Here is a 21042-nt window from a genome sequence, read left to right as displayed (position 1 = left end):
CCTTGTCCTAGTTGCTTGTGCACAGCCCTGGGAATCTTGCCCCGTGCTCTCCTCCTCCTGACCTTGTTTTCCTCAGAACACCACAGCAGTAATTACCCTGAGGTTGAAGGGTTATTCGAAAGCAAGTACTGTGTCTTGTGTGCTCCCTGCTTTCCAGCTGCTGTTTCTCCCTACACTGGAGTTAAACTTTACCTGGAGTTTTCTTTGTGTTGTTACTAATTTAGAGAAACACCAGCAGTGAGGGTGGTGGGTGTGGGTGGGGATACGTGTCCAGCTCCATGTGTTTCTCATTCTCTGGTGCCCTGAGAAGTCACCAGCCCAGCTGGACCTGCCCCAGGGGTCTCTTCCTGGTGTGCTGCTCCTACTCTGGGTGCTCTCATGGGTTGACTGCGTCTGACAAAAGGTTTAGCTGGACACTGGAGGGAAGGAGAAAAGACTGGTCAAAGTGCATAGCATGCAGCTGGACTGCCCAGTTCGTGGATGGCTGCGTGGCTGCATTGCCAAAGGCAGAAATGTAGCAACACTCAAAGTCAACACATAAATATGAGCAGCCCAAGTGTCTGAGGTGGGTTAGTTAATGCTGAAATGGAGGGTTTTGCAAGAAGAGATAAGATCAGCTTCACGTTTAGGAGGAGGAGGGTTTGGAGTAGATTTCCATTACAGGGCCAAATGGTCCAGCATTCCTGTGCTGTGCAGTGCTCTTTTTCCAAAGAATTTGCTGCTGAATATGGATTTAGCCTGGACATGCTTTAGCCTTCCAGGGCTAAATATGTTTCTGCCTTCTAGGGCAGAGCTCCCCACAGGGCACCAGTTCCTCTCAAGAATATGGCTGGGCTTTTCCAGCCCTTGGTGGCCGAGCACAGCTCAAAAGGGAGCTAGTTTGTGGCCAGACCAGTGGAGCTGTGGTGCAGTGCTTTGGGCAGAAAGCTGTTATGCCACTCCCAGACCCTTTCTCATACTCCTGGATGCTAGTTAGGAGGAACTTGGGAAAACCCCATGCCACTGGCATGCTGGATGACAAGGATGGCACAGGGTGCTTGTGTTCACTGTCCATCGGAGGGGAAGCCCTCTCCAGCTTTCATCCCACCCAGGGAGAGAAAAGTAGGGTTTGTGCTGCAAAACAGCTCTTCCTTTGCCAAGTGCTGGCAGCCCCCAGCACATTCCCGTCCAACTCTGCACCCTCTGCCTGCCAGCCAGGGCCAGGAGCCACGGGCACTGCCAGGCTCAGCAAGTCCCACCCGAGGGCCGAGATGAGGCGTGGAGTGAACCAGCGGTGCCTGTCACTGAGGCAGCATCAGCGCGGCCGCGGTGACCCTCACTCGCAGAGACACCTCTGCTGCCCTGGTGCTGTACCCCCGGGGCTGCCTGCAGCCGGGGGCGCGGAGCCTCGGCCGGGCCGTGTCCCGCCGGCGGGGCCGGTCCCGCCCCGGGGGCGGGCGGCGGAGCACGTGGGGCCGCGCCGGGCCGGGCTGGGCTGAGTCACTGCCCGCCCCGAGCCCCGGCGGAGCCCAGCAGAGCCGAGCCGAGCTGAGCAGAGCTGAGCCGAGCTGAGCCCGGCGGAGCCGAGCCCAGCAGACCCCAGCGCAGCCCAGCGCAGCGGAGCGGAGCCGCTCGGGGGGAGCGCACGGCGCGGCACGGCGCGGCTCGGCACGCAACATGAGGGCGGCTCGGTTTCGGGTGCTGCTCGCCGTGCCGGTGGTGTTCTTGCTGCTGGTGCTCGTGTCCGGTGAGTGCCGGGGAACCGGAGATCAGGAGTGCCGGGGAGCCGGGATTCCGGAGATCGGGGATGCCGGGGATCCAGAGTTCAGGGGATCCGGGGTGCAGGGAAACCTGGGTGCCAGGGAGGCTGGAATGCTGTGGATCCGGAGTGGTGGGAATTTGGAGTGCAGGATTGTCCGGTGTGCAGGGATTCCGGGGTGCAGGGCAGTCCGAGGCGCAGGGCAGCGGGAGTGCAGGGAATCTGGAGTGCAGGGTTACCTGGTGTGCAGGGATCCGCGGCGCAGGAGAGGGTGAATTTCGGGGGATCCACGATACGGGGGAGCCCGGAATGCTGAGGATGTGCAGTGCAAGGGATCACGGTGCAGGGGTTGTCCGGGATGCAGGGGAACCCGAGATGCCAGGGATCCGCCGTGCTGGGGATCCGGGACGTGCAGCGGGAGGATCTGGGGTGCAGGGTGAGTGGTCCCCGCTGTGGTGCGGGTTGCAGGCACGCCGTGCCAGCCCCAGGGCTGCTGCTGCAGGAGCCGAGGCTCAGATAACCGTGCTCAAATGTAAACAGCGTCCCTGGGACCGCCTGGTACTGCGCCCCAGCTGGCCTGGCCAGGGCAACCCTGGGGAGCAGAGCTCCGTCATAATCCCGTGGGTCATGCCTGGGGCGCTTGGCTTCAAAAAGGATGGACGAGACCAGGGAAAAGGGGAGCAAAGCCTAAATGCAGGCTGCAGGTCAGGGGACAAAGGGCAGCAGGAAGGGGTGAGGAAGGCCATGTTTATGTTCTCTCTGCCTGGGTGTCTGGAGGTGCCTTTTTTGCCCTCCTGAGACCTGACTTCCCCCAGCCCCGCTGGGATGAGCTGTCCTAGTATTTGCAGGATGTTATTTTTGCCTTCCAGCCAGCCTGTGGGCTCATATAAGCAAACATTTCCAAAAGCGGTGGTTGATCTTTGTTGCCTTGGTTCCTGAGTGTTCAGCCTGTGACAGCTCTGTCCCTGACTGGAGAAAAATGTGTGTGTGGAAGATGGAGATGCTGAACAGCTCTGAAACCAGGCCTGAAACAGCCCAGAAACAAGAGCATCCAAAACTGCTTGCTAAGTGGAAAAAGTGACCTGTGTGCCTCACTGCTAGGCAGGGGGCTGGCTACTGACACCCACCACGTAAGGGATTATTCCTGGGAGGGGATAAAAGGGAGTCCAGTTACTTGCAATAACTAAAATATAAAACTTGGACCCCTCCTGCCCCAGCCCTGGGAGGAGACCTTGTTGCTTTGCTGCCATGTCACACCCCAGACACTCCTGTGCAGGAGGCAGCACTGATGCTGGGGAGCACCCGTTCCTTGACACTCTGTGCCTGGGGAAGCAGCCATCTCCCACTGTTGACCAGAAGTAGCTCAGTCTGTGCAGCCTTGACTGGCTGCTGGGAGATCCTTGGGATAGGGTGGATGTGCACAAGAGCTGCGGAGGGATGGAGGGGTGTAGGGCAAAGGCATCCCCCCATATCAGCAGGAGCCCTCTCCTCCCATGCTGTAGCTCATGGCAGTGCATTGATGGAGCATGAGGTCATGCAGAACAGGCTGGGCAGCACAGGCAGTGACTTGAACTGGTGCCCAAGTTTTCTGCCTCCTGAGGCTGGGCTGAGGGAGCTGCAGCATCCTCATGGGAACCTCAACCTGATGCTGGCCTGCCTGCCACCAGCGTGTACCCTACACATGTGGAGTGTCAGGAAGAGTAGGATTAACTCGAAGGAGTGCTGCTATTAAAGGACTAATGAGTAGGAGCTCACTGAGTAGTAGCTTACGCAAATGAGAATCGTGTTGTTTGGTGTGGGTCTGGGCAGTGAGCCCACAGCTCATCAACTTCCACCTTCTCCAGGTCATGAAGGTAGTGAGGGGTTATTCCTAGGTCTCCAGCTGGGTTCAGCACTTGTTCTGACTTCAGCAGCTTGGCAGAGAAACACATGGCATCAAGGGATGTGCTGTCCTGTTTGATGAGTTACAGAGTTTTGTAACTCAGAGCTCTGTTTTCCACAGTTCTGTGGAAATCTGGTCTAGGTTTATGGAAGGTTGCTGTCTTGCAGCTTATAGGCAGAATAAGTTGAGGGTGGGAGGAATTTCAGCCCAGCTCTTGCAATTTGATTCAGCCCTTCAATGGGGCGTAGAAAGTTGGAGGGTGCAGTGGGTTGACATAATTAACTTCCCTCCTCAACAGGATAGGGTGGAGAAAAGAAGGAAAAGATGCAGAGTGGGTCCTTCCCACGGGCTGCAGTTATTCATGAGCTGCTCTGGTGCAGGTCCTTTCCATGAGATACAGTCCATGACGAAGAGACTGCTCCAGCCTGGGGTTGTCTGTGGGCTGCAATGTGGATATCTGCTCCCCTGTGGTTCTCCACAGGCTTCAGGGAGACAGGCCTTCTCCATGGCCTGCAGTAGAATCCCTGTTCCTGGACCTGGATCACTTCCTTTCCCTCCTTATTCCCTGCTGGGGGTGTCTGCAGGGCTGCTTCTCTCACATTTTTCTCACTCCTCTTCTACAGCTGCTGCACAGTGCTTTTTACTTTATCTTGCATATATTATCACAGAAGCAACCCTAGTTCTGGTGATAGGCACCAGCTTCGAGCAGCATAGGGTCTGTTTTAGCATTGGCTGGGACTGGCTGTCTCCAGCATGGGAGCAGCTCCTGTTGTCTTCTTGCTGAGCCACCTTTGCAGTCCCCTGCCACCACCACCTTGCCATGTAAACCCTGGGTGAACAGGCAGGGAAGATGGTGCAGCCCCACCAGCTCCCTGGGGGAACCTGCCTGTGGGCCAGGGCTGTCTTGTGGGAGCTGCTTGGAGTGTGATGGAGGTCTGGCAGGCGTCCTGCAGAGATGGACCTTGTGCTTCCTTCCTGCAAGACTCCAGCATCTGGGAACTGAGGCATGCGAGCTCCCCCTACAATCTTTTGGGGTTTTTTTTTGTGCTTTTACAAGTACAAACCTGTATTAGCAAAACCCAGCAACAGCACCCCATTCTCTGCAATCATCCTGTCCTTCTAGTGCCTGAGTGAGCCCCAGCCTAGTCACTTACATTTCCCAGCCAAGTGTCAAAAACATTTAATGCACCAAAACCTGGGTTTCCCCTGTCTTCACTTTGACAGTTAAACCTCTCTTTTAATGTGCCGGCGCAGGGCAGGTCCTTGCTGCTGGTTATGCTCCCAGTCTCAACCATTGCTTTTGAATGCCAGCAGCCCTGTGCAAGGTCCAGCAGCCTGTCCCTGGCAGATGCTCCCTTCCCTGTGGGATTTGCAGCCCCAGTTCCTGCTGTTGGGATGCCTTTGTGTGCATGGAGCTCTGGTGGATGCCTGCCTTAGGGATGGTTTGCAGTGACACCTGGCTTTACTTCCAGGTGACTTCTGTGATGTGAACCACTGTCAGAATGGGGGCACCTGCCTGACTGGGATTAATGAAGCTCCCTTCTTCTGCATCTGTCCAGAGGGCTATGTTGGGATTGACTGCAATGAGACAGAGAAAGGTGAGGAGCTGACCCTTCCCAGGTGCTCCATGTCAGCCAGGAGCCTTGCTGAGAGTTAGTGTGCCCTTGTCCTGGCCATGCACCACTGGCCTTAGGGTTCAGCCCTTCTGATGGCTGATGGACACACAGAGCAGAGATCTCAGTAGTGATATGGTGATGGGATGCACTGTGGGGAATGCAATGTCTGTGGGGAGTGGAAGTCTGCTGGGTGCTCTTATTTTCCACCTGTGCCTCTATTACAGTTGTTTTTCCCTTTCCCCAGGGCCCTGCCACCCCAATCCTTGCCACAACAATGGTGAATGCCAGCTGGTCCCAAACCGGGGTGATGTCTTCACTGACTACATCTGCAAGTGCCCTGCGGGGTACGATGGGGTGCACTGCCAGAACAGTGAGTACAGGGGGTGGGGGGCAGGGGAAACTTGTCCCATGAGAGCTTGGGGACCCCTTGGGTGACAGCTGGGGGGTGTGTGCAGCTGTGACTGTATGGGGCACCAGGCTGTGTCAGGGATCATGGGTGGTTTTGGAGCTTTCGGGGTGGAGGGAAGGACCATGGTGTGGGGACAGCTATGTCTGAACCTTGCTCTGCATCTCTGGAGGGACTTGGTGCCTCAAGTAATAACTCAAGGGGTGCCTCAAGGCTCAGCCTGCTCCACACAGGTTCCCAGTGTTGGTGTGACTGTGTGTCCTGTGTGTCCTGCATGGCTGCACTCAGTGGGGACATGGTGTAGATGGGTCCTTGAGTTAGAGCTTTAACCTGTGCCACGCTATCATCAGAGACCCATGGACCCTGTTCAGGGAATGCCTCCTCCTCTTCTTGCTGCACTGAATGAGGGGTCTCCCCTCTGGGATTGGTTTTGGGATTGTGTCCTGAGCTCTTCCTCTCTCTCTCCCCTAGACAAGAACGAATGCTCCTCCAAACCTTGCAAAAATGGAGGCACCTGCCTGGACCTGGATGGTGACTACACCTGCAAGTGTCCTTCTCCATTCTTGGGGAAGACCTGCCACGTTCGTAAGTCTTTGGCACCAACTGTACTGAATTCCCATTCCCTCCTGTTCCCTACTGTCTATCCCTCATTGCCAGGAGGGATCTCACCAGCTGGTTTAGAGGATCTGGAGGGCAGCTGTGGCTGCTTTTGGTGCCAGCAGGCCTGGTCCTAATGGAAGGAACTTTCCTCAGGAAGGTGCTTTCTCCTCTCTAAAGTGCCCCAGGAAGGCCCTTTCTTCTCCAGACCTCTGTGCTGTGAGGGGGACTGATGGATGATGTGGTTTTGGCTAAGAGATGAGAAGGAGAGGGGACAGCCAGGTTCTAGGGCTTGCCTCCCTCTCCTGCTCTGTCCCCAGACAAGAAACAATGACCCCTAGTTCTGCTCCTGGGTTAGTCTCTCTTTGATCCTGATCTCCCCTCTGCCCCCAGGCTGTGCTGTTCTCCTGGGCATGGAAGGAGGAGCCATCTCTGATGCCCAGCTCTCAGCATCCTCTGTCTACTACGGTTTCCTTGGCCTCCAGCGCTGGGGACCAGAGCTCGCCCGCCTCAACAACCACGGCATTGTCAATGCCTGGACCTCCAGCAACTATGACAAGAACCCCTGGATCCAGGTACCTGCAGCAGGACTGGAATGCCAGCACAGAGGGCAGCCCCAGCAGCCATGGCTGCTCTTGCAGTCCTTCTGTCATGGGATTTCACTGCTCCTGGTGGCAAATGTAGGGCTAAATTGCTGCATTGAGCTGCCACCCACGGGCATCTTAGGATGTGTCCAGAGAAGGCGAGTGCATTGGAGGAAGGTGGGACAGGGGTTGATGTTCCCCCTTGCTCTGCCCACCTTGGGATGCAAGGTTCGAGGGATGGAGAGCTTCCTCCCCAGGGGAGTTCCACCGCCCTGGGCAGCCCCTTTCCTTGTCCCAATGCCCACTCTCCCAGCCAGACTTGGTGGTTCTGGTGGGTGTGGGGGCTGTGCACCCCATCCTCCTGCTCTCACTGGTGCTGCTCTCCCCTCCGCAGGTGAACCTGCTGCGGAAGATGCGGCTGAGCGGGATCATCACGCAGGGCGCGCGCCGCGTGGGCCAGCAGGAGTTTGTCCGCGCCTACAAAGTCGCCTACAGCCTGGACGGGCGGGAGTTCACCTTCTTCAAGGATGAGAAACTGAATCTAGACAAGGTGGGCTGCAATGCTCTGCGTAGGGGATGTCCCAGCTGCCCCCATCCAGGGGTGCTGTGCGTGCTGAGGTGGCTGTGAGCTGCGTGGCTGTGAGCTGCATCCCTGTGTGTGGGAAAGTGCTCTTGTCCTGGGGCAAAGCTGCACTGGGAACTCTCCTAGCAGTGAGATGGCACAGGCAGTCCCAGTGCCAAGCAATACTCCCTGCCTCTGTTTAATTGACCATAATAAGCATAACCAAAGAAGCAGCACTGACTGATTTAGGTCATTCAGATAGTATCTTTATCACTGGCACACTGTGGGAACTGGGCTTGGTCTGGGAGTGCTACTTAGCAGTTTGGGTAGCTGAATGTTGTATCTGTAGCAAGCACCAGCTGACAGCATGTCTCAAAGTGGGAATACTTGCAGATTGCAGCACTCTCCACTTCCAGTTCTTTATGGCAAGTGTCTGCTGCTGGCTTTCTGAGCATCTGGGGAATGGCTGGGAGTATCTGCTTTGCTTTAAAAAAAATAGAAAAATTCCTCTTGTTTCTGCAGCAATGGAAAAAGTGCATGAAACACAATTTGATTCTATTTATTATGTTAAAAAGGAAGAAGGGAGCCACCACCTCTGTGCTTGTCATGATTTGAGGAGCACTGTGGTAGTGGGAGTGGGTGTTGCTGCGTGTGTGGCTCTGTGGGGGTGAGGATGAAGCAGAGAATGTAGCAAAGCTCTGTTGCGAGTGTTGGAGCTCCTTCAAGGTCCTGCACTGTTCCAGGGCACAAAAACAGAGCCCAGCTTCCCCCTCTGTGCTCTTTTACCATTGGCAGTGCCAAGATCTCTCTGTATGCTGTACAAGGGATTTGATGCAGGAGACTGTGGGAGAGCAGGGGCACTGAGCCCTGGTCACTGTTGCAGGTTTTTGAGGGGAACACGGACTATGGCACCATGCAGACCAACATGTTCAACCCTCCCATCACGGCGCAGTTCCTGCGCATCTACCCCGTGATGTGCCGCCGTGCCTGCACGCTGCGCTTCGAGCTCATCGGCTGCGAGATGAACGGTAAATGCTGGTGCCTGCCCTCCCCGGGGGCTGCAGGGCAGGGGTGACACGGGGCAGGGCATCACCCCTCGGCCTGCTTCTGGTCCCTCAGGACAAGGGATTTGTCAGTGCTTGTTTTTCCTCGTGCTGATGCCTGGGAATACCCAGGGGTGTGTTTGGGGAGCACAAGCCATTAATCCCGTCGGCTCAAGCAGCTTGAGCTGCATTCTCACACTGCTAACACCTTCCCAAGCTGGGAGTTTTTACTGTGCCCCCTCCCCGTCTGAGCTGTGAACCCGCTGCTTTTCCTGCCAGAGAGTTTGAAAAGCAGTGGAGGATCAAAGTCCTCTGGGAAATGCAAGGGATCCTCAGCCTGAGCCCTTTCCCTGTCCCTCCTGCATTCCTGCCCTGCAGCGCATTCCTGGGAGCTGAGTGGGATCGGTGTCGGTGTGGGAGTGGATGTTGTGGGGGTTTGGGTCCTGTCCTGCTGCTGCGTGGGTGTGGTGCCATCCGTGCTTCTGGCTGGGGATATCTTTGCGTTGCTCTTTCCACAACCCTCTCTGCCTCCTGCCAAAGCTTTCTGTATTCCAGGGCTGGGCTGGGCTGTGCTGTGCTGTGGGTACATCCACTCATCCCTGCAGCAGGAGGCACTGTGAGCCAGGGAATAGCTGGGAGCTAAAAATCCCAGGAAAAGGCAGCCCTGCACATCTGCTGAGCATTTCCCTGCCTGGCCTCGATGCCGCTCTGGGCAGTGGGATGGGAATGTGGGGATGGCTTCGGACAGGTCTGCGGGGTTTTACTTGCAGCCGTGCTGTTGTCTCTTTCCTTTTCACTGCCTGTGTAAACTGTTGTGTTACAGTGTATTTCAACACGGCAGGTTGCTCGGAGCCTCTGGGCATGAAATCCCGCCTCATCTCCGACCAGCAGATCACAGCCTCCAGTGTCTTCAAGACCTGGGGCATCGATGCCTTTACCTGGCACCCCCATTACGCTCGCCTGGACATGACAGGCAAAACCAACGCCTGGACAGCCCAGCACAACGACCAGTCCGAGTGGCTGCAGGTGGGTCTCTGGTCTCTGTCACCTCCTGTCTCCTCACCAGCTCCTGCAGCTGTGCCTAAAGCCACCTCCTGTTTCAGGTTGGCGTGGCCAGAGCCTTGTTGTGGGTCACAAAATCCAGCAGTGCTCTCCTCGAGCTGGGATCACAGGGGCAGGTTAGGATGGGTACAGCTACCGGTTTTAACAGCAGTCCTGGAGCTCTGGGTCAGAATCAGTGCCCATAGGGACAAAGTGGGATGTGTGTATTCTGTGGAATGTTGTATCTGCACCTTCTTGCAGGGTGCATCAAGCCTGCAACACAGTTCTGTCTCACTCCCAGCCTGAGTGACCGTCCCAACACCCTCTGACTGCCCAGAACACCATGTTTTCTGCTTTGCAGGAAAAAATCAGGCTTGCTTTTCTCTTCCCAGTCTGGAATAGAAACAAATAGTTTTGAAATTTCCTTCTCAGTTTTCCTTTCCTCCCCTGTTTTTGTACTTTTCACATGATTCCATGACATAATAGGACAAAGCAGTTTGGATATTTGTCCCACTTTTATTTGGGAAATGATTAAAAGCAGCTGCCTCCCAACTCTAAATAAACCTTATCGAGACGTTGGCTGATGACGGGGTCGGGATGACACGCTGAGTTGGGCTGTTGCACCACAGACTGCCTGTTTGTGTATGTGTGTATGGATTTACATGTACACTCAGGATTTATGTGTATTATGTAGCTGGAACTGCCCTCTATGAGCATGGAAACAGAACGAAATTAATGAGGCTTTCAGCTCCTTCAGTGGTTTACCCTGTAACGTAAACACAGTGTAGCAGAGTAAAGAGAACAGAAACAGTCTCACTTCTAACCCAAATGTCAGATTGCGTTGAACTGCATATTTTCCCAGCCAGAATTACTTTCCAGTGGAAATGCATCTCCTCTGTGAATCCTGCATTTTTTCATAGTTGAGATTTTTTGTGTCCTTCCCACACTGTTTCTGGGGTGGGCAGAGGAGGTGAGATGGGTTTGTGCCCACTTTTGTTTGCTTTCAGGGATGCTGTGAGTGTTGAAGGATCAAATACTTCACAATCATGTTTTATGATTTGTCTGGCATTGGAATGGGGGTCAAGTGGTGTTTTCTCCATTCTTGACCCATGAGGGCCAGCTCTTCCTGGCTGCCTCTGGACCATGGAAGGTGCTGTAGGCTGGGAGCACTGCTCCTGCAAGGAGCTGTGACGAGCCTTGTCTCTGCCAGATTGACCTCCGGGACCAGAAGAAGGTGACAGGCATCATCACACAAGGAGCCCGTGACTTTGGGCACATCCAGTATGTGGCATCCTACAAGGTGGCCTACAGTGACAACGGCACGTCCTGGACCCTGTACCGGGATGCGCAGACCAACAGCACCAAGGTGGGTGTGGGGAGGGCAAGGCGATTTCCCAGGGCCCAGGCTGTGGTGGGGTGGGATGAGTGGTGGGGCTGAGGTCACAGAATCACAAAAATATGCTGAGTCGGAAGGTACCCACAAGGATCATTCCAACATCTGGCCCTGCACAGGACACTCCAAGAGTCACACCATGTGCCTGCGAGTGTTGTCCAAAGGCTTCTTGAACTCTATCAGTCACTGCTGTCACCACTGCCATAGGGTCCTGGCAGCACTGATACCCACCTTTCTCCTCTAGATCTTTGATGGCAACAGTGACAACTACTCACACAAGAAGAACGTGTTTGACGTGCCCTTCTACGCCCGCTACGTCCGCATCCTGCCCGTGGCCTGGAACAACCGCATCACCCTGCGCGTGGAGCTGCTGGGCTGCGATGAGTAGGCGCCGCAAGAAGGACGGGGCTGCTCCCCCCCGCTGCCCAGCCTGCACCCTGCCTGCCCTGCCCGCTCCTGCTCTGCCCTCACACCCCCTCTCCATGTCCCCACACTCAGGAGGGTCGAGAGGGCTCCCCTGCCCTGTGTGCTGGGGCTGCAGCACTGCGTTTTATGGGGCCCTTGAGGTGGCATGTGGGGATGGCTCCTGCCCTCTTGCTGTTCCAGCCAGGGCTGAGACTCCCTCCTGCAGCTTTTTTGGGGACACCATCCTGCAAATGAGGCCTTGCTGGGGGGACTCTGTCCTGCAACCAGGGCTTGGCTTTATCTTCTCTGCTAAGCCTGGGGACAAATTTTCTCCTTGCTTTTGCTTCCAGCAGAGAGGCTGCAGCCAGTGCCAGTCCCTTGCCTGAGCTGTGTCTTGGAGCAGTTTTCAGGGTCTTAGGGCAGGCTCCCCTGGCTTGCAGCCTCCTATGTCCCTCCTACTCCCTGCTTGTCTGCAAGCAGGGGCTGTGAAAATCCTCTGAAAAAACTCAGCTGTTGTCCCCTGCCCGTTTTGCCAGGCCCTGAGTCTCCTGCTGCGATGTCAGCACCACATAGTGTGAGTGGAGTGATGAGATGGCTCCTGTCAAGAGGCACAGATCCCCACTGGCGGTGGCTCTACCTGCTGGGCACTCTGGCAGGCATCACAGCGAGCATTTTGGCAGGCACTGCCCATTCCCCTTCCTGGGATGCCAGCTCCAGCAGCCTCCCAAGTCTCAACCTTGCTGTCATCTCCAGCTTACTGCAGTTTGGGGTGCTTGGCTGTCCCTTGTCCTCAGAGCCCAGTGGTGACCAGGGGGACTATGATCTGATAGTGGGGAGAGTTGGTTTGTAGCCACAAGGATGTGGAGAAAAGATGGGAAAGGTGGTAATTAAACCACTCAAATGCAGTGGGCAGAGAGCTGTGCCATCACCCTTTTTGCAACCTGTTATTTTTCCCTTTACATGGGGTGGAAGGGAGCCTCTTGCAATGCTGGAGCCCTTGGGATTAGCAGTAGGAGATGAGTGAGCCCCAGGTGGGAGCACAGGCAGGCTGTCCTGGGCTGGCAGTGATGCTTCCCCTGCCTGCTGGGATGTGAAGCAGCCGTGGGGCTGGGCTGGCAATGGGTTCGCTTTGGCAAGGGCTGAGGGAACCTGAAGGGATGGCAGTGATGGCCCCACTCTGGGGTATCTCTGACAGTATTAAAACCAGCTGAAACTTTGGGGGTGTTGGCTTGTGTGCTCTGTGCTTCCCTGAAGGCCATCCCACCTCCCGAAGTCCAGCTGCTCTGGTGATTCTCCAGGACTCCCTCTGAGCCCGTTGACTCCTCCATCCTGGGGTGTGGCCAGCTGCTGTGCTAGCCCTGCACCTCTCTTGCCTTCACAGACCCTCCTAGCTCCCTCCCCTGCCTGAAAAACAGGGTATCTCAGGCCTTTGTGTGCATCTTTCTACTGTCTCCACCCTGTCACAGCTGCTGGAGACAGCTCGCAGCTGGCCAGGCACAGCGGGATGGGACTTGGGGAGGGGAAGCCTCTATCAGCACCCCACACCCTGTGTCTCCTCCTTTGGCTTTGATCCTGGAGTAAATCCCCAGCTTGGAGCTAGATCTGCTCTTACACCCAAGCAGGCTCTCAGGGCTGGAAGAAACTGAATTTTGCAAGGGCTGCCTATGGGGATATTCCCAGCCAAGCCCTCCTGAGGAGGGCTGGGGCATGGATGCTGCTGGAGCAGGATCTGCTTGCATTGAGGATGGATCCCATGTAGGGAATGGGACATTCCCTACATTGTGGTAAACAGGACAGAGGAGCTTTCCTCATGTCCAGAATTTGCAACACTGGGCAGAGACCCCTGAAGTTGGCATGAATAGCCAAGTGTCACCTCCTTCTTACCACAGCTCTGTTCCTGCCACTCTGGACAATCTTCCTGCACCTCCCTGCTGCCAGCAGTGCCCTGCTCAGGCAGCCATCTCCTCCTTGGGCCTTGCCTGTGGGAGGTGGGCTCATGCCTTGCCCTGGGAGTGCCAGCCATGGGCATCAGAAGAGCTGGGGAACTGCTTGAGAAGACTGGGCTGAATTCATTGTGGCTGTGGCTGCAGCTGCTTTGTGACAAATAGCAGCCACAGCTAGAGCCAGGGACAGGGGGGACAGTCTGCCCGGTTCACCTCCAGACATGCCACCCTTATCATCGGGAAGCTGAGGCAGAGATAAGAGCAGTTCGCTTCGAGTCCAGCCAAGACAGCCGTGAGCCAGGGATATGGCAGAGGCTCCATGAGGAGGGTGACAGGAGCAGATGCTGCACATCAGAGTGGGAAATGCAACTCAGCCCCCAGCTGCTGCTTACCCCTGCCCATTGCTACCCCCCAAGCAAGCCTCTCTGGGGGATTCTGAGCCCCTTCCCAGCCTTGTGGCATTTCCTCCATCCCCCGGCGCCCCAGGATTGGGGGATTGGGAGAGCCAGAGTGCCCCTCGTGGCTTGTCCCTATCCCTGGGATGCCCTTCCCCGACGTGGCTGGGTTGCTGGGATGGCAGGAAGGCTGGGATGGCCGGCACGCTGCGGCACCCTGCTGCCTGCTGACTCGGCTGCTGGGAGCTGGTTCCTCAGGAAGCAGCCGTCAGGGAGAGCATCCTCTCACCACCACCCGGAAAGCCCAGCACAGATCACGAGCTCCTCCATCACACCAGGAATGTGAGTGCTCCTGCTGGAATCATCCTGTGCAAAGATTTCATGGACAAATCTCTGATGAGGCCACAGCAGAGCTGTCAGGCGCTGGCTTTGAGGTGGGGAAGATGAGGATGACACTTTTATGGCTCCCATTCAGCCAAATGCTCAGCCAGCCCTAGACACGTGCCCTAAACATGTGCTCCCAGGTCAGAGCTTCCCTGCACAACTTTGCTCAACCTGAAACCTGTGGTCACAACCAGGGTAAATCTCTGGGAATAGAAATCAAAAAGAGGGTGGGAGGAAGAAATGAAGGAGATTCTTCTTCCTCAAGGACTGCTGGTGGCCAGATCCTTCCTCATGCACCCTAGGAGAAATCATTGGCCACATCCAGACAAGAGTTGTGGCCTAAGGTGAGCCAGGAGCTGTTGCTGAAAAGAAGTGCCTGAAAGCATTCCTGTCCTCTTCCCTGCTGCTGCTCCCCTCTGGGGCCGGGCAGAGGATGGCTGCTGGCAGGCACCGAGGTGCAGGCAGTGCAGGACACTGTGGGGCTTATCCTGGAACAATGGGGTAGCCATGCCAGGGAGCAGCGTGCCCCGACAGGGCTGTCTGTTTTCTGCACAGCCCAGGGGTGGAGGGAACTATCCCAATTGCTGGGTCACTAGAACAACTTGGGCAAGCAGCTGCAGCGGGGGCACTGATGGCCAGGGTGCAGCTGGGACACCATCCCACCACCGGCCAAATGTCAGGGCTGGGGGTAGCAGGGACCCTGGGTCAGGATGCAGGCAGTGCAGTGGCCCCGTGCCGGATGATATAATTGTCCCTGCATTGTGGCTGCGGGACAGGCTGCTCCGGGCGGGCGGGCGGCGTGCCCGGCCGTCACGCTCCGTGTCCCTGGGCAGCCCGGCTCCTCGGGAGCGCTGGCAGGGCTGCTGGGTGTGCGGGGAAAAGGAGAGTAAGGAAGAACAGTGCCTCCAGAGCCCGGGTCTCACAGCCGTCCCTGGTCGGGGCTTCCCGCAGGGAGCCGGGTGCGGTGCCGGCGCTGGCGGCAGATAACGCCGCTTCCTTGCTGGCTGCCCGCTATCAGCAGCCGCCGGCGGGCAGACAGCATCGCACCCGAGCTGGGCTCTGTCGGGAAGGGGTCCTGGCCCCCTTCACCCCGCAGCCAGCCCCGGGCCGTTTATTTTTACACGGGTTGTTTTCTTTCCGGCTTGAAGCCATCCTGCACGGCGGCAAAAGCTGGACCGGGGCCCCCATGCCTCATTTCCTTGCCATAAAACAACAAAGTGGGGGGTGAAGCAGCGCCCTGGACTGGGACAGCGGGTCGATGGGTCAGGGCACACGCCGCATCGTGGTTCCTCTGTTTGTCCCTTCTGTCCATCCTCTGCCGGCATCCCCTGGCGGTGCCGCCGCCGCGCTGCCCTCGCTGAGGACTCCATCCTCTTGGAGCTGAGTCTGCCTGTCTGTGTGCCAGAGGGAGCTGGCATGCAGGGTATCGCCCAAGTTTGGGGAGGATGCCCCCTCAGACAGGTGCAGCTGAGCACCCCAGAGTTTTTGCCCTGGTTTCTGTGCTTTTGTTTTGTTTTGTCCCCGCAGCATTAAACAGACCCTGAAGAGGCTGAACCCCACAGCTGTCACTCCTGAATTCCAGAGCAGGCAGGCACTGCCCGCACGTCCTGGGCACAGATCACTCTGTGTCACAGCCCAGCCGTCCTGAGCTGCTTGTGCCTGTAGTGCTCCTGCCACATGTGTATTGGACACCACCTTTGTCTGGAGACTGTGGCCAGTCCCCTTCAGTGGGATGTGCGACAAGGGATGTCTCTTCTTCCCTGGCACTGTGGCTTCACCGGGGCTTTGCTTGGAACCTCACAGGATCCCACCAGCTCCAACAGGGCACGTTTTTCCCCCCTGCTGTCCCTACCAAGTCAGGGACAGTGCAGGAAGCTGGCACACTGCAGATAAGGTGTGTGAACAGCATATGGGCAGCATGTGGGCAGTGTGTGGATGCAGGGTGAGGCCATCACCCAGGCATGGTGGGCAGGCGGGGGGCCGGGGGCACCCACCCCAACCCCGGGCTGTGAGCAGGGGGTTGGGAAAGGCGTGTGTTTCCCTTTAAGAGGCAGGCCCTGGAGCTGCTTCCTCTCAGCCCTGCAAGAGCCCTAAACACAGTGCATCTGCCTGCAGCCTGCCTGCACGCCTGCCTGCAGCCTGCCCGCAACCAGCGTGAGTAGGGCTTGGCCCCAGTGCCGGGACTGGGGAGGGCTGGCACCCCGGGGTCACGGACACCCTGCTTGCCGCGAAGGGCAGGGGGGGATGGCATTGCCATGGGGGGAGCCGGGCATCACTGAGATAGGTGCCAGGCACCGCTGTGCTGGGCGCTGCAGCATCATGCTCACGGCTCTGCAGCCGAGAGCACCGGGCACACTGCAGCGCTGGGTTCTGGGGGTCTCCGGCATTGGGGTGCAGGGGGAGCAGGGCTGGTGCCCTGCAGCCCGAGGTGTGAAGCTGCCGTGCCTCGAGCCCACCCTGCGGCGTGGGCAGCACGTGGCGGTGCCGCTGTCCCTGTCCCTGCGCTCTGGTGCCAGCGGCGCCGCGCTGCCGTGCCAGCTCCCGGGCTGTGCACCCTGAACCCTCGGGCACGGCTCTGCTGGCCCCAGGGGGTGGCAATGTGGCTTCACCCCGTGGTGAGCAGAGGCACTGACTACAGAGGAGAGTCTGGCATTGAGCAACCTGCGGTGAGAGCAGCTGGTTTCACTGCCCGTACCCTGGAGAGCACCACCGCACCCCGTGTTGGACCCTGCCGGGTGGAGCATCTGCTCTCCCGCAGCCCCCTGGCCCGGGGTGTGTTTGCAGGCACTTGTGAGCCTTGTCTAAGCAGGGCACAGATGTCAGACCCCCCACTCCCCCCGATGTTGGAAGGGGTCTGCCGGAGGCTTGCCGTGTGCCGGGCCCCCTCTGCTGGATCCGGGAATGCTCACAAGTAGCCAGTCCTGCTGGTGGCACGCTGGGTGAGCCCCGTGCAGGGCACCCGTGGGTGTCCTGGCCCCCAGAGCTCGGGGCACTGCACATTTCTGGTGCCGTGGGACAGCCAGGCTACCCCCCACCCATGGGGCGTGCTTTGGCAGCCAAATGTGCTGCATGGGGTCGGTGCCAGCCGTGTCTGTGATGCAGAGTGGCAGCCCTGCGCTGGACTAGGGCGTCCTTGGTCAGGACGGCGAGTGCTGCCGGGCTTTGTCCAGAGCAGGGGCAGCCGAGGCAGCCCGAGCTCTCTGCCTCAGTCTTTGGTCGGGTTGCACGCTCGGCTGCCTCTGTAAACCAAGCTTGCTGCTTAACAGTGGGGCTCAGCCCCTTCTCTCCCCATGCACCCCTACGTGACGTTTTCCCAGTACTCCCTGTTCAAAGGACACCCTGGGATCCCATTTCTTCAGCTGCCCTGTCCTCAGCTTGGTCTCGGGCCAGGTACTCCCCCCAATGGGAACCCCCAAAATGGGCAGCAGCACTCAATGTGGTGCTGTGTGGTGTGAGCCAGACAGGAGGATGAGGATGGAGGGGACTGGGAGCACCGGCTGGGGGGAAACTGGGGCAGTCACAAACTGCTCTTCTGGTTCTTCCCACCCTTCTCCTCTCACCCCTGGTATCAAGTCTGCTTGGCACCACTTCCAGGCAGTGCTGGCTTTCTCCTGGCTATTTGGGGGTGTCACAAGAGTCCTTTGGGAGTGTCACATTAGTCCTTTCCCCCTCTGCAGCCCGGGCTCAGGGTTCAGCTTTGCTTCCCAGCCATGCTGCTGCTCCCACTCCTCCTGAAGGCCACCCTGCTGCGCCTGGCCACTGGCTCCTATCACCCCTTCTACAATGGCTTCTACTACAACCATGTCATGAATGATGATGGCAACGGGCAGGACAAAGGTATACTGGGGACAATGGGGGCTGGCAGGTTGGCACAGGAGGTGGAAGTACTGTTCTGCCTCTGGGTGGGGTGGAGACCCATCACTTGGTGGGATGTAGGGCCCAGAGAGGCAGGAGGCAATGCTCCAGAGACACTTTGGGGGATGCTGAAGGTAGAAGAGGTGGTTATTGGAGGGAAAATTTGGGAACGCTGCCCATCCCTGGAATCTGACCTGCCCATCACACCTTCCTTCTTCCCCCCGGTAGATTACTTAAATGGAGCCAGACTAGTGGTGGAAACCTCCAAAGACCCCATCTACAGCTACAACGGTGCCAATGTCACCCTGCCCTGCCACTACCACTACGAGCCCGACCAGGGACCCAAGCGCAAAATCCGCATCAAGTGGTCCAAGCTGCGGGACGACTACACCAAGGAGCAGGATGTGTTGGTGGCCATTGGCAAGACCTACATGGCCTTTGGGGACTTCAAGGGCCGTGCTCACATCCTACGGGCCAGCCAGCACGAGGCCTCGCTGGTCATCAGCGACGTGCGCCTGAAGGACGATGGCAAATACCGCTGCGAGGTCATCGACGGGCTGGAGGATGAGAGCGATGTTGTGGACTTCCAGCTGCAAGGTGGGGGCATGCTGGGGACCACATGACCCTTATTCTGAGTCTGGCCTTCCTGTGATACCTTCTCCTGTGGGGACATAGCAAGGCAGGAGGGGCTGGGGAGCTTGATCACAGCGGAAAGGGGCTGGGATGCTTGGTGTGATGGGGCAGAGGCTTGGGGCTGTCTGGCTCTGTGGCCTCAGAAGTGAGTGAGCCCAGAGCTGTCTACCCAGCTGGGACACCAAGAGTGCTTGTTGGAGTCAGAGTTGGGAGTGACCCTATGGCCGCAGCATTTCCTGCCTCTACCCACCCATCTTCCCACTGTGCTGCATTACTTGGAGCTGTCCCCTCCCCTCCCAGCTCTGGATATCCTGATGCATCTCGTGATGATCCTTAATGACCGGTCCAGCCTCTTTTGCTCACTTGTCATGAGGGACGTGACTCAGCCCTGACATTGCTTTCAAGCTCAGAGCTGTGGAAATGTCCCCATTGCTTGTCCCTGCCCCACCCCCTTGGTCCCTGGACCCTGCTTCCCACAGTGACTCGTCCCTACCAGTTCTTGTGACTGTGCCCAAAGTGGTGATTGTGTTGTCCATTCTGTTGTCCACGAGAGAGGTTCATTCATCCCCACGCTGGTGGTCCATATGTCCTCTTGCTATCATGGTGGATTTGTCCCCGTGATGCTGACCCTTGTGTCCCTGTTCCTGAAGCCTGTGCATCTCCATCATTGTGAGCTCTCCATCCCCGCAGGGGTGGTCCATGCCTCCCTGGGACCACTGTCTGTATGCTCCCAGGACCGTGGTTTGCACAACCCTGTGGTGGTGGTCCCTGCGTCCCCGTTATAGTTTGTGCATCCCTGTATATGCAGGTGCTGTCCCCGTGAGGCGGTCCTTGTGTTCCCAGGACCGAGCCCGTGTGTCCCTGTGCCACCAGATGTCGCTGGCAACTCGCTGCTGGCGCCTGCATGTCCGGAGCGGCCCCATCCCTGCATGCCTGAGCCTTGTCTCCGCCACACTGAGGTGGTCCCTGTCCCAAAGCCTGAATTTGACACGGGTCAGGGACCCCTACGGCTACTGATGGGGCTGGGCTCGGGTTGGGTGGGCTGCCCACGGAGCCAGCTGAGTGTCCCATCTGCCTCCAGGCATCGTGTTCCCCTACCAGCCTCCCCGCGGGCAGTACAGGCTCAACTTCCACGAAGCCGAACAAGTGTGCCAGGACCAAGGCGCCATCCTCGCCAGCTTTAACCAGCTCTTCCAGGCGTGGAGCGAGGGGCTGGACTGGTGCAACGCGGGCTGGCTGGCCGACGGCACGGTGCAGTATCCCATCCGCCTGCCCCGCAAGCCCTGCGGGGGCGTGCACCTCGCCCCGGGCATCCGCAGCTACGGCCCGCGCCACCGGCATCTCCACCGCTTTGACGCCTTCTGCTTCTCCTCTGCGCTCAAAGGTGGGTTCTGGGCCGGGGATGGCGGCTGGGATGCTGGGGAAGGTGCTGAGTTCCTCCCTCTTGGGGCACAGGACTTAGTCTGGGTGGGGTTGTTCCAGGATGCTCAGGATGATGCTCAGCACTGATGTTCCCCCTCTCACGCTCCGCTCTCCCTCCTAGGAGAGGTTTTCTACCTGGACCGCCCGGCTGGGATGACGCTGGAGGAGGCCAAGCAGAGCTGCCAGGATGCAGGGGCCGAGATTGCCCGGGTGGGGCAGCTCTACTCCGCCTGGAAGTTCGCGGGGCTGGACCGCTGCAGTGCCGGCTGGCTGGCAGATGGCAGTGTCCGCTACCCCATCGTCACACCCAGGGCCAATTGTGGCCCCGCGGAGCCCGGTGTCCGCAGCTTCGGTTTCCCCAGCAAGGGCAGGTTTGGAGTCTTCTGCTACAGAGAGAGATAAGCAGCCGGGAGGGATCCTTCTTGCATGAAGGATGTTTCCAACCTGCCAGTGCCCAGCGTTGGGCGTTTCCAAGGGCTTTTTTGGGGGTGACTGGTGGGAGGTGGGATGGGGGGAGGTTTATTTTTGTTTTGTTTTGTTTTGTTTCCTTCCTTTATATTTTTCACATCTTGCTCAGCAGCTGGTTCCTGCAGCTGCTCGGGGGGGCTGCCATCTGGGCAGCGTGGGACAGTCCCTGTTGTGGGATGTGTGCAAGGATGATCCCCATGGGCTACTGCTGCCACCCCACTTGGCCGTGCCACCCCATGGGTGGTGGCCCCTTCCTGCAGTGGCAGGTTGTCACTGACACCCACCTGCCCTTCCAGGCTGGTCCTGCCTCTGAGCTCATAAGGCAAGGCCATGAGGGAATGAGGCAAGGCTGGATTTGGCCAGAGCAGAGAGCGGGTATCTCCCTCGCATCCTGGCCCCTCTTCCCTCAGCCCCACCCGTGTCCTGCTGAAGGATGCCATTGTGCCTGTCCCTGCCGGAGCACAAGTGCCTTATCTCTATGTGCCCCTTGCCTGGACTCCATTCGAACTCTGGTGCCTTCTTCTTTGAGCATTGGCTATGGAAAGATGTGTTTTCCTGGACATCTTCTAATAAAATGGTGGAGAAAGCCCTGAAGTGACATGGCTGTGTCCCCATCTCTGTCCCAGCACGAGAGAAAGGTCTGCTATGGAGAAGGGATTTGGGAATCCCTGGCTG

General features: G+C 57.8%; 2 protein-coding genes across 6 annotated transcripts; both read left to right on the top strand.

The window, feature by feature from the left end:
• Window positions 1–1453: 1453 nt before the first annotated feature.
• On the top strand, window positions 1454–12484 carry MFGE8 (milk fat globule EGF and factor V/VIII domain containing). Of its 2 annotated transcripts, none has more exons than XM_079318445.1 (10): window positions 1454–1726; window positions 5093–5218; window positions 5481–5606; window positions 6114–6227; window positions 6633–6814; window positions 7218–7373; window positions 8269–8413; window positions 9270–9454; window positions 10680–10835; window positions 11107–12484. In XM_079318445.1, the coding sequence occupies exons 1-10, from the start codon at window positions 1657–1659 to the stop codon at window positions 11248–11250; spliced, it is 1404 nt and encodes a 467-aa protein (XP_079174571.1). In that variant the 5' UTR covers window positions 1454–1656; the 3' UTR covers window positions 11251–12484. The 2 variants fall into 2 exon arrangements, with proteins under 2 accessions (XP_079174571.1, XP_079174570.1); XM_079318444.1 differs by having other exon boundaries at window positions 9252–9454.
• Window positions 12485–12636: 152 nt separating this feature from the next.
• HAPLN3 (hyaluronan and proteoglycan link protein 3) lies at window positions 12637–20959 on the top strand. Of its 4 annotated transcripts, XM_079318447.1 has the most exons (6): window positions 14341–16143; window positions 17323–17379; window positions 17667–17826; window positions 18070–18441; window positions 19559–19861; window positions 20021–20959. In XM_079318447.1, the coding sequence occupies exons 3-6, from the start codon at window positions 17700–17702 to the stop codon at window positions 20299–20301; spliced, it is 1083 nt and encodes a 360-aa protein (XP_079174573.1). In that variant the 5' UTR covers window positions 14341–16143; window positions 17323–17379; window positions 17667–17699; the 3' UTR covers window positions 20302–20959. The 4 variants fall into 4 exon arrangements, with proteins under 4 accessions (XP_079174574.1, XP_079174573.1, XP_079174572.1 ...); XM_079318448.1 differs by lacking the exons at window positions 14341–16143; window positions 17323–17379 and adding an exon at window positions 12637–14333; XM_079318446.1 differs by lacking the exon at window positions 17323–17379 and having other exon boundaries at window positions 14342–16143.
• The last annotated feature ends 83 nt before the right edge of the window (window positions 20960–21042 follow it).

Source organism: Erithacus rubecula, assembly GCF_903797595.1.
Source record: "Erithacus rubecula genome assembly, chromosome: 14".
NCBI classification, from domain to species: domain Eukaryota; kingdom Metazoa; phylum Chordata; class Aves; order Passeriformes; family Muscicapidae; genus Erithacus; species Erithacus rubecula.
Note: the sequence above shows the minus strand (reverse complement) of the source record. Positions and strands in the feature narration are given on the sequence as shown.

What these genes read in the sequence shown, in the direction of transcription:
- HAPLN3 (XM_079318448.1), top strand. Translation starts at nt 17,700, where the DNA reads ATGCTGCTGCTCCCACTCCTCCTGAAGGCCACCCTGCTGCGCCTGGCC. An exon ending in TGGCAACGGGCAGGACAAAG is followed by an intron (nt 17,827 to 18,069) that starts GTATACTGGGGA and finishes TCTTCCCCCCGG; the next exon opens with TAGATTACTTAAATGGAGCC. An exon ending in CTTCTCCTCTGCGCTCAAAG is followed by an intron (nt 19,862 to 20,020) that starts GTGGGTTCTGGG and finishes TCTCCCTCCTAG; the next exon opens with GAGAGGTTTTCTACCTGGAC.
- MFGE8 (XM_079318444.1), top strand. Translation starts at nt 1,657, where the DNA reads ATGAGGGCGGCTCGGTTTCGGGTGCTGCTCGCCGTGCCGGTGGTGTTC. An exon ending in ACAAGAACCCCTGGATCCAG is followed by an intron (nt 6,815 to 7,217) that starts GTACCTGCAGCA and finishes TCCCCTCCGCAG; the next exon opens with GTGAACCTGCTGCGGAAGAT. An exon ending in AGAAACTGAATCTAGACAAG is followed by an intron (nt 7,374 to 8,268) that starts GTGGGCTGCAAT and finishes TCACTGTTGCAG; the next exon opens with GTTTTTGAGGGGAACACGGA.